We start from the raw sequence: 12961 nt of genomic DNA on the forward strand, positions 1-12961 counted from the left end.
TGATAATAACAATGATATCAATCTGAAATATACATTGAATATTCTTGATACACAATAACACTTGGTTAATACATTGAGATTACTTTTTCAGATCAAATAGAAAAAGAGGATTATCAACAATCAAAAAGATAGCTGGAAAAGTGATCTTGAAAGACAAGGATTCTCATAAACAAATCTTTGATATCCAGAATTGTGAGAAGCCATTTTGACCAAGATTGAAGACTACTTTTTGTTCTTTCTGTATTCTGTTTGTAATAATTCTTTGAAACAAAAACAAAGCGAGAAAATCCAGCTAGAAACTGGTGACTACTTTCTTGGGTGAGAGTGCTCAACAAGAAAGAGTTGTACTTTGATTCTGTGATAGGTTGCTGAGTATCTACAAGGATCAGAGGGTGATCAATAGGAAAGAGATCATTAAGATAGATAGGTTTCGGGGAGGAAACTGGACAATCTGTAATTGATTCTTTCTATTGGAGAAGAAAATCTGAAATCCGTTTGGATTTGCAGGACTGGATGTAGGTTGTCAAGTGGACAACTGAACCAGTATAAATCCTTGGTGCAATCTTCTCTAACCCTTATCTCCTTTGATTTACTATCTTGATATATCTGTATATGTGATTAAAATTAGATGCATGTTAAACATATTCTGTAATAAGTAATATTGTTTAATCTGATAATTTGACTTGTATGCATCTTGATTAATCTCATATCAATCTAATAAAACTTGCTAATCTTGTATGCCACAATTTAATTTCCGCTGTGTGTATGAAATTGATTTAATTTCATAAAGAACTGATACATTCTGATATATTCCGCTTATTACGAGGTCATATATACCAACAATTGGCCTCAGAGCCTAACTTTTCGAGAGGTAATACTCATAAAAGCACTATGGCCTCAAACGATTTTCTGGGAGAAGGCGCATCGTTAGCAAGACCTCCAGCTTTCAACGGAACAGCTTATATGTACTGGAAGCACAGGATGCTAATCTTCTTGGAAGCCAGTGGCATAGACATCCTTGACGCTGTTGAAAACGGTCCATATATTCCCAAGATTGCAGGAACGAATGACTCAATGATTCTCAAGCCTAGAGCCGACTGGTCAGATGATGACAAGAAAAAGGTAGGTTATAATGCAAAGGCTAAGAACATTATAACATCTGCTCTTTGTGCAGAAGAATTTTTTAGAGTGTCAAACTGCAAGTCAGCAAAAGAAATGTGGGACATTCTTCAAGAAACACATGAAGGAACCACAGACGTGAAGAGAGCTCGCGTAAACACACTGATGCACGAATATGAATTATTCAGCATGAAAAGGGACGAATCCATCAGTGATCTGCAAACCAGATTCACACACATTGTGAATAATCTTCATGCATTGGGAAAGCAAGTGGATAACGAACAACAGATTGGAAAAATAATGAGATGTCTAACCAGAGAATGGCAGCCAAAGATAACAGCCATAGCAGAATCTAAAGATCTAGCAAAGATGACGACTGCAACTTTGTTTGGTAAACTAAGAGAACACGAAATGGAATTACATCGACTGGACGAATCAGAGATGGAAAGCCGCAAAAAGAAAGGACTATCCCTGAAGGTTCAAGCCCAGCAATCGAAAACTGAATCAGATAGCTGCTCAGATCAATCCAGTAGTGAATCTGAAGAGCCGGAAATCGGGTTGCTTGTCAAGAAATTCAAGAAGTTTCTGAAGAAGAAAGACAACAAATTCAGAAAACCATCTAGCTCCAAGACTACTGACAACAAGACCATTACATGCTATGAATGTGGTAAAACTGGTCACATAAAGTCAGAATGCTACAAATTGCAAAACAAGAATAGAGCTACAAAATCAAAAGGCAAGGAACCAGTCACCAAAACCAGAAAAGCTTATATTGCATGGAATGATAACGATGAATCCTCTGCATCTTCTGATGAAGAAGAAGTCAACTTGTGTCTCATGGCAGATACAAATTCAGAATCAGAAAATGAGGTTAGTTCACAATCTAATCCAACATATGATGAGCTACAAGAAGCTTTCAATGAACTGCATGATGACTATGTGAAATCCATAAAACAGTTGTTAAGCACAAAGAAAATGCTTGAACAAATGAATGTTGAGCATAAAGAAATTGAAAATTTATGTGAACAACTGAAAAAGGATTCACAAGAAAAATCTGCAAAGTGCATTGAACTTGAAAATACTGTTGCATCATTAAAATCTGATTTATTAAATTTTGCAAATAGTAAAGATAAGCTAAATGTCATACTTAGCAATCAAAGACATGTTCATGAAAAATCTGGTTTAGGATATACACCAAATATGCATGTCAAAAGAAAAAATAAAAACAGATCTGGTATTGGTTATATGCAAACCAGAAATGTCAAACATGGTCAAAAATCTTCTATTGCTAAGAGTATGTATGACATCTTTACTAAACCAAATAAACATTCATCCTTTGATGGCAGATGTCATTTCTGTTGCAGAAAGGGACATTTTGTGTCTAATTGCAAATTTAAAAAATTAGCCAATCAAGGATGGAAGCTAGTTTGGATAGAAAAGAAATCTGTGTTTGACACTAACCAACCAGGACCCAATTTAAATTGGGGACCTAAAACAAAATTCTGATTTTGTATTGCAGGTGTGCTTGACATCCACGAAACACTCATGGTATCTAGATAGCGGATGCTCAAAGCACATGACTGGTGACAAATCCAAATTCCTGAACCTGACATTAAAGGAAGGAGGCTTTGTCAAATATGGTGATAACAACAGAGGAAAAATCATTGGAATTGGTGATGTAGGCGATGAATCAACTGCAGTAATCAAAAATGTGCTATATGTTGAAGGATTAAAGCACAACTTACTGAGTATAAGCCAGCTATGTGACAAAGGTTTTCAAGTAAGTTTTTCATCACAATCTTGCATTATTGAGCATAAAGATGACAAACACATAAAGCTAATTGGGGACAGAATCAACAACATTTACATGTTGGATTTCAATTCTGTACCTAGTGCTGTATGCTGCTTGTTATCCAACTCAGATGAAACATGGCTTTGGCATAAAAGAATTGCTCATATACACATAAATCATTTGAATAAACTTGTCAGCAAACAGTTAGTCTTAGGTCTACCAAATAGGAAGTTCTCTAAAGATAGACTGTGTGATGCATGTGAGAAAAGTAAACTGGTTAAGACTCCATTTCCCTCTATAGACTTGGTTAGAACAAATAGAGTTTTACAACTAGTTCACATGGACCTTTTCGGACCTGCCCAAGTTAAGAGTTTAGGTGGAAACCTGTATGGATATGTGCTGGTTGATGATTATTCTAGATTCACATGGACTTACTTTTTAGCTCATAAAAGTGATACATTCTCTGTTTTCAAAAAGTTTGCTGCTTTAGTACAAAATGAGAATGATTTGAAAATTGTTTCAATAAAAAGTGATCATGGAGGTGAATTCCAAAATGATCTTTTTCAAAATTATTGTGAATCAAATGGAATCAACCACATCTATTCAGCCCCTAGGACACCACAGCAGAATGGGGTAGTGGAGAGGAAAAATAGATCCCTAGAAGAGTTAGCTAGGACCATGCTTAAGGACTCCAACCTACCTAAGTACTTTTGGGCAGATGCAATTAGTACAGCCACCCATGTTGTGAATAGAGTTCTCATTAGGCCCCTGCTTAGGAAAACACCCTATGAGCTTTACAAGGGTAGAAAACCAAACCTGTCCTACTTTAGAATCTTTGGTTGTAAATGCTTTGTTTTAAACAATGGCAAAGAACACCTAGGAAAGTTTGACCCTAAGGCAGATGAAGGTATCTTTCTAGGATATTCCCAAACTAGTAAGGCCTATAGAATCTACAACAAAAGAACAAAAACCATAGAAGAGTCAGTTCATGTAAAGTTTGATGAATCTTTTACAGAAAACTTGAACAAAACTCCTTCTAAGGTTATTGAAATTTTGGACGATGTTGTAGAATCTGAACCACTAGAACAACCTATAGCTGACCCTCCAACTAGTGCAGACCCTGTAGAACCTATAGAAACCTGTGAGTTGCCTAAGGAATGGAAGTTCAACCGAAACCACCCTTTAGACAACATTATAGGCGATATCTCTAAAGGTGTTGCAACTAGGAGAAGCCTTAGTCAGTTTTGTAACTTTACAGCCTTTGTATCTCAGATTGAACCTAAGAACATTAAGGAAGCCCTTTTAGATAGTGAGTGGATACTTGCTATGCAAGAGGAGTTAAACCAGTTTGAGAGAAACAAGGTGTGGAACTTGGTACCTAGGCCAGAGGGTAAGCATGTTATAGGAACTAGGTGGGTGTTCAGAAATAAGTTAGATGAGAATGGTGTGATAACTAGGAATAAAGCCAGATTAGTTGCAAAGGGTTATAGTCAAGAGGAGGGAATAGACTTTGATGAGACCTATGCCCCAGTAGCTAGACTAGAAGCCATAAGAATTTTATTGGCTTATGCATGTATCATGGACTTCAATCTATATCAAATGGATGTGAAGAGTGCCTTTCTCAATGGAGACCTCCAAGAGGAAGTTTTTGTGAGTCAAACACCAGGTTTTGAAAATCCAGATTTTCCTAACCATGTGTATAAACTCTCAAAGGCCCTCTATGGGTTGAAACAAGCTCCAAGAGCTTGGTATGAGAAACTCAGCACTTTCCTCATTCAACAAAATTTTTCTAGAGGAAATGTTGATAAGACACTCTTTACAAAAACTACTGAAAATGACATCTTGCTGGTCCAAATTTATGTTGATGACATAATATTTGGATCAACAAATGATAAACTTTGCAAAGAATTTGAAAATTTAATGAAAGGTAAATTTGAAATGTCAATGATGGGTGAACTGTCATATTTCTTGGGATTTCAAATTAACCAAAGCAAGCAAGGCATTTTCATTAGTCAATCCAAATATTGTTCTGATTTGATAAAGAAATTTAACTTTGATAAACTTAAGTCCATTGATACACCCATGAGTCAAGGAAATTTCTTAGACCGAGATGAGAAGGGTAAGCCTGTAGATGTCACTAGATTTCGTGGTATGATTGGATCTCTGCTCTACCTTACAGCAAGCCGACCAGATATTATGTTCAGTGTTTGTATGTGTGCAAGGTATCAATCGAATCCGAAGGAATCTCACCTCAGTGCAGTAAAGAGAATTTTCAGATACTTGGTAGGTACTAAAAGTCTTGGTTTGTGGTATCCAAAAGGTTCAACATGTACTTTGGTTGGTTATTCAGACTCAGACTTTGCTGGTTGTAAACTTGACAGAAAGAGTACTTCAGGAACATGTCATTTGCTTGGTAATTCTCTAGTGTCTTGGTTCAGTAAGAAGCAAACAAGTATTGCATTGTCTACTGCAGAAGCTGAATACATAGCAGCTGGGAGCTGTTGTGCTCAAATCTTGTGGATGAAACAGCATTTAATGGACTTCGGTGTCGATTTGGGAACAGTGCCGATCATGTGTGATAACACAAGTGCTATCAGCATAACCAAGAACCCAGTAATGCATTCAAGGACAAAACACATTGAGGTAAGGCATCACTTCATAAGAGACCACTTTCAGAATGGAGTTATCAAACTTGAGTATGTGAACACTACAGAACAATTAGCTGATATCTTCACAAAAGCATTGCCAAAAGAAAGTTTTTTGAACATAAGGATGAAACTAGGGATCATTGATCCTAGTGAAGTGTAAGTTTTTGATGATTCTGGTACTTTTCAGTAATGTTTTCCAGTTACATCGATTTGGAAATCGATTACCAGCATGGTAAAAGGTTTATAAAATCGATTTGAGAATCGATTACGTTAGCCCAGGATTCAAAATTTCAGAAAATTTTTTTTAACCTTCACGAGCATCGATTTGGAAATCGATTAGCTAAGTGTTCAACCTTAAGACAATCGATTTGGGAATCGATTAAGTAAAACAGGAATTCGATTTGAACATCGATTTGAAATATGACCGTTACTCAAAGTACCTAGCCGTTGGCACTTCATCATTACTGAATCGATTGAGGATTCCCAGCAACGGTAACCTAATCGATTGGGAAATCGATTTACTAGGTCAAGAGTATAAAAGGAACAGTTCTAAATCGATTTCTGCACTTTGTTTTCCAGATTTTCTCAGCTTTTCTCTTGTGTTCTTCATTCTTCTGTCTCTGCATTTGTTTGAATCTGCTTTCTACACTCTACCTACTTCGAATCTACACAAAATTGTTGATATGGCCCGAGTAAAACAGACTCAAGCACGCACTCCATCTCCATCATCCTCTTCCACCAGTGAAACACCATCACCACCTCCAACTTTAACAAAAAGAGTACCCATCCCAACTCACAAAATACTTGCAAAAGATAAAGGAAAAGCTCCTGCCCCAATCCAGGAAAAGCCGAAGAAACGCAAAGAGCCCCCTACTGAAAAGCTCATGGCTGATGCCATGAAAGTAATTACTCAGAAAAGGAAGAAGAAGCCTACTTCTTCTCCACCTCCTAAGAAGGTCTCTGCACCTAAGGAAAAGGAGGTACAACCATCTTTGTCTACAGACTTCGCAAAAAGGAAAATTCATGAAGCTAGAACCATGGATTTTGAATATTTTGATGTTGTGGAATTTACTTTTCAGAACCACCTCAGGTTTCATGGATTGGAAAGTTTTCTGTCTTCTACACTCGACAGCTATCCAAGGCTGATCAGGGAGTTTTATTCTACATTCAAGATGACTGAAGAAGGTTTTACTGCTTCAGTTAAGGGAAAAAGAATTACAATGACTTTTGAGGAGTTCTCAACTTGATCCGGATTGCCTTTCTATGGCAAATCTATTGATGGCAGCACAGAAGCCGACACTGCCGATGAAGGTTGGGAAGAAACACTTGATAGGCATACCGCAGTTAAAGACCTGATGGTCGATGGGTTTGTTGAATCGATTTCACTGCCCATTGGTCAGATGAAGGTTCAACAGAGGATGTTGATGTATGCTTTGACGCGTATGCTGGTTCCACGATCGGGAAATCACGCAGTAGTCCAGAAGTTGGACATCATACTGTTGTGGGGCTTATCCAAAGAGTTAAGGATGAGCTGGTGTTGGATTGTGCTAAGGCACATGTTGGAAGCATCTCAAAGCAAGCTGATGCTGCCTTATCCACAGTTGATAACTAAAATTCTCAAACACTTCAAGGTCTCATTTGGAAATGAGGAATCTGCTAAAACGACATTGGTGTTTGGTGAATCGATAGTGAATCAGATGCAACTGAAGCGATTACATGGTAAATGGATAAGACCTCAAGCAGCTGCTAACCCTGCCCAGCCCCACCCTCAACCTCAGTCTCAGCCTCCACCAGTTACTGAATCTGCTACTCCTGATTTTGTGAACAGAATATTGGAATTCATTGAAGCTCAGATGGCACACAATGCCAAAGTGTTGGAATTTCAGTCCAGAGTAGAAGCAAGTCTAAGGACCATGCAAGCCTCCTTGAACTCAGTTGTTCAAAATGTGGATGAGATTCAGACACACCTCGGCATCAAACTGTCATTTGAAGACGTCGCAGAGATTGGTCGACAAGCTACGGATGAACCTAACCCAAACCCCCTAGTTAACCCTGAGACTCACGGTGAGGAGACACCTGCTGAGGTTAATACAGCGGTCTCAACCTCTCCCTTAGATGATAGTGAGGACCAGCCCACACTAGGTGTTTAGGACCCTTAGGTTTCATACTGTTTTGCTCTGACCTGTTATAATTCTGTGATGTATGATGAATTTTTATAAATGTTATATCTTTTTGGCTTAATCATCTAAGTTGCTCATTAATTGCATTGATTGATTTTGCCTTTAGACATATAAACTTCATTGTTTTTGATGCACTGTGTTATATGTTTCAAACCCAATGCATATGTTCTTTAACATAGGGGGAGAAATTGTTTCTACCTTTTTGACTTAAATGACAAAGGGGGAGAAATATTATAACTTGACAGTTGCATTGTTGATGTTTGTCTGCATGTTGTTATTACTTTGATACTTATGATATAGTTTGCTCTGTTACTTAATAACAAGTAATAATGTTGTTTATAATACACTTATGCTTGTTGTTTTGAAATGCTCAAGTTACAATTGTATGAATTGTCAATTATGCCAAAAAGGGGGAGATTGTTGGATTTTGATCCTTTGATTCCTAATTTTGACATAATTAATAATTCAACAATGTTCATACAATACATGATAAATCTAATATTTGAATTGAGCAAGATTTCAGGAACAACAATCAAATCCTACACACTTGGAACAGGTTGCTTGAAACACAAGAAATCAACAAAAGTTGACTTTTGACTAAAGCAAATCGATTGGGAAATCGATTTCATAACAAAGGTGTAAGGAAACACAACTGTTTGTGTTGGTATAATCGATTGGGCAATCGACTGACTGAATTAGAAATTGAAAATGCACAAGTCAGTGGCACCCCAGTTTTGAGGGTAATCGATTGACAAATCGATTATACAATTCACAAAGTAAACCTGATTGAAATAAATCGATTGGGAAATCGATTGGATAAGTCACAGTGGAAACCCAGTTTTAAGGGTAATCGATTGGCAAATCGATTACTTAAAAATCACTTGCAAAATAACTTTTCCTGTGACATACAAATCGATTGGACAATCTATGTTGTAATATTTCAATCAAGTTAAATTTGGTCGAAATCGATTGGGAAATCGATTGAACCAAATCCCAGGTAAGAACGTTTTCAGACAAATACATACAAATCGATTGGCACGTCGATTAGTATCAAAATAGCTGAGTCACTGACTTAAACTCAATCGATTGGCAAATCGATTGACAAAACCTTTTGAAAACCCAGTGAACTCTGAGCGTGTGACCAAATCGATTTTAAGTATTTGTTAATCGATTATGAAGATTTGATAAATCGATTATGGAATCGATTGATATGTGTTTCAGTTTGAACATAACATCTGCAATCGATTACGAAATCGATTCATATCAGTCTTAACATAATCACTGAGAAATGTTGTTTAAAGAATCGATTGGTAAATCGATTGGGTTATATAGTTTCAAGATTCAAGAAAAACAAGACACACGATAATCGATTGGCAAATCGATTAGACTGGTTTATCACTTTACGAAATCGATTGGTAAATCGATTGATTAATGTGTTTTTCAGAAACTATATAAACTGTCTTCAATCTGTCTTTCAATAACATGAATGATAATAACAATGATATCAATCTGAAATATACATTGAATATTCTTGATACACAATAACACTTGGTTATGAGATTACTTTTTCAGATCAAATTGAAAAAGAGGATTATCAACAATCAAAAAGATAGCTGCTAAACAATCTTGAAAGACAAGGATTCTCAAAAACAAATCTTTGATATCCAGAATTATGAGAAGCCATTTTGACCAAGATTGAAGACTACTTTTTGTTCTTTCTGTATTCTGTTTGTAATAATTCTTTGAAACAAAAACAAAGCGAGAAAATCCAGCTAGAAACTGGTGACTACTTTCTTGGGTGAGAGTGCTCAACAAGAAAGAGTTGTACTTTGATTCTGTGATAGGTTGCTGAGTATCTACAAGGATCAGAGGGTGATCAATAGGAAAGAGATCATTAAGATAGATAGGTTTCGGGGAGGAAACTGGACAATCTGTAATTGATTCTTTCTATTGGAGAAGAAAATCTGAAATCCGTTTGGATTTGCAGGACTGGATGTAGGTTGTCAAGTGGACAACTGAACCAGTATAAATCCTTGGTGCAATCTTCTCTAACCCTTATCTCCTTTGATTTACTATCTTGATATATCTGTATATGTGATTAAAATTAGATGCATGTTAAACATATTCTGTAACAAGTAATATTGTTTAATCTGATAATTTGACTTGTATGCATCTTGATTAATCTCATATCAATCTAATAAAACTTGCTAATCTTGTATGCCACAATTTAATTTCCGCTGTGTGTATGAAATTGATTTAATTTCATAAAGAACTGATACATTCTGATATATTCCGCTTATTACGAGGTCATATATACCAACAATTTTTATCAAGTAAAAACTGATCGTAAAGCATATAATAAATAGAGATAGAGATAGAGAGATCACAGAAGCATTTATCCTTGTTCACCCAAACACGGGTTACGTTCATTCCTCACAAATGTGAGATTTTCCACTAAGTGCTCAAAGCAAGATTTTTTCTTGGTTGTTGAACAGTTTTTCATAGATCAATCTTAATCTTTATACAGTTTCTACCTTTCTACTTAAATAATAATAAAAAACTGTCTTAAGATTTAAACATTCCGATCAAAAGATCAAACGGTTCTTAGATACTGACTGCAGCCGCATTGACTACACATAATTCAAATTCCATAATCCAAATTCACCTAAAATCTAGTTCTGAACTCAATTAACACCCATAACTTTGTACAAAGCAACAAATTCTCATTCACTCACCACTTTAACATCTTTGCCTAATTCCTCATCCATTTTCTTTTCCAACTGTTTCTCCTTACAATCATTAAAGTAGATCATGAAAACCACCCATTTCAATGGAATGACTATGCACATCAAACCAACTTGTATAAAAATTCCATTTCCTTGTTCATAATAGCCTCCAATAAGGTAACAAGAAAGTCTTAAAAAATGTTCCCATGCAAAGAAAATCAGCATCAAAAAGAGCCCTTTTTCGTGACACCCTTTGCTGAAATTAACAGAAAGTGCTAATGCATCAATACCATATATACCCTCCAATATTGAGATTACAAAACTCATGTTCCACATAGAACTCCATTCCAAATACATCTTTAAAACCTTTGCAAACAACATGCTACAAATTACTCCAAACAAAACATAACTCAAACCCTTCAAGAAAAAATGGTAATTTATAACTATCCATAGTAATCCAAGTTGGTGAGTAGTTGTCAAGAAAAGAACATAGATAAAAGTGAGAAATGAGCCTCTAAGTTTTGATGGTTCAAAGGGTTTTTGAAACATCTCCTTAAGGGTCATTTTCTTCTCTTTTAAACTTATCATTGAAGCTAAATCTATAGTAACAATTGCAGTACAAAATTCTAGAACATGAAGAGGCACCATGTAAATAATTCCAAGTTGAATCAACTTAAGGAAATAAGCTGTATTCATAAGATCTAGCATGTAGCCAAAGTCTCTAAAGTGATTATGTTTTGGGTTAATAATATTTAAGGTTTCAACTAAGGTTTCTTGAAGCTGAATTTCAAAGTAAACCATGATGCAAAAGAGTGGAAGAGAAGTGACAAAGGTGAAGATGATAAAGTTGAGATTTTTGACAAATATCATAAAAGCTTCTTTGAGTATATCAGATACCTCTAGCTTCTGCTTATGATTGGTTTCAATCTCCATGTCTCTTAACTTTCAAGAACAATAGTGAAGTAGATCAGTACTATGTGAAGAACCTTAGATATAGTTTTTTCTTTCTTTTTGTTTCTCCTTTAATGGAGGGAGAGAGTACTGTGAGAAGACTTTGACTCATGACTTACATAGTATTATTTTTGTGGATGGAAAATTGGCATAGCAAACAAAGTGGGCGGTTTCTATGTGATTGCCACTTTCACAATTGTCAACTTTGATGGCCCATTTGACATCTTTAATGGCCCATGTGATTGCACTCAGTGACCACTAAACCAACCCTAAATATCAATAGATAAGGAGGGAATACGACGTATGTGTTCTACAGTTGTAAAGTGTGTATACTAACATATGAAGGTATATAAAAAAGAAGAGTACAAATTTGAAACCCGTCCAAATAACAATGAAAAAGATAATTACATTTCATTGAATTTTTTATTATAATTTATAGTTGTCATTAATTATTTGATTTTTTATTACAATGTATAGTTGTCATTAATTATTTGTAAAAATAATCACTTTTACAAGAAATAGTCGAAAAAGATCATTTACTTTAAAAAAATATTTCATGTTTCCACTTTAAGAAATTAATATTAATTTTACTTATTAATAAAGTATGAAACTTTTGAAATTAATAATTGTCTACATTTCTAAAAACAAAATAAATGCATATAAAAAAAAAATCATTAAATTTAAAAATACATCTTCATTAACTAATCTTTCGTTTTTTTCATAACAATGTATTACTCCAAAAGCATCTCATCAGAGTAAAATAAACATATAATTTAATAAATTAAAACACAATGTTTTCACATATACTAAACAACACAATAATCAGAAACCATAATAAACAACAAAATAATCACATACCATAATATCTACACTTCATGAACTCAATGTCACACAATACTAACTTTGGCAGATTCAATAGAGCACACAGACGAAACTATGATGAATTGCATAGTTGAAGCACCTGATTACAAGGCTCCTAAAGAATGAAATACAAAAACAAATAAAAATCCACCGACTCCTTAACTGCTAGTGAATTCATAAAAAATCGGTTCCATTTGGTACATAAAAATGTCTTGGCACTGTGATCTGTTTTGATAAAAATGAATTTTTCACAAACTTTTTCTCAAAGCTGAAAATAAAGCATGCGCCAAATTGGCAATTCCTCAAATAAGCTAATTCAAACCCGTAACTTGAAGCTAAAATTAAATGTGGAGACATTGGAATTCCTCAAATTTCAACCATCCAACGTAATAACAAACAATATTAGGCTAAGCAGAACTGCAGATGGAAAACAACTAGAGACATTGATCCCAGTGGTTGAAGGTGACAGAGACACAAAACTCTACGTAGAAGCATGTGAAGGCAACATAAGGAAGCTGGCACTAGTTATGGCCGGAACGGTGATGCAAAGACAATCGGTGCATAAATCTTTAGTTAAATAAAATCAACCTTTCTGATCCCACACAACTAAGATGCCGATTATTGCAGTCCTACAAGTGTGTACCTTCGAAAGACTTAGGACGAAACAAGGGAGAAACATTCTAA

At 35.4% G+C, this 12961-nt stretch overlaps 1 protein-coding gene across 1 annotated transcript; it reads right to left on the reverse strand.

Annotated features, from left to right (window-relative positions):
- Nucleotides 1-10122: 10122 nt before the first annotated feature.
- LOC101493581 (uncharacterized) lies at nt 10123-11725 on the reverse strand. Its single transcript, XM_004509780.4, has one exon. It carries the CDS (start codon nt 11396-11398, stop codon nt 10463-10465), a length of 936 nt encoding a protein of 311 aa, XP_004509837.1. The 5' UTR covers nt 11399-11725; the 3' UTR covers nt 10123-10462.
- Nucleotides 11726-12961: the final 1236 nt, after the last annotated feature.

The sequence above is a fragment of the Cicer arietinum genome, chromosome 7, assembly GCF_000331145.2.
Source record: "Cicer arietinum cultivar CDC Frontier isolate Library 1 chromosome 7, Cicar.CDCFrontier_v2.0, whole genome shotgun sequence".
Classification (NCBI taxonomy): Eukaryota; Viridiplantae; Streptophyta; class Magnoliopsida; order Fabales; family Fabaceae; genus Cicer; species Cicer arietinum.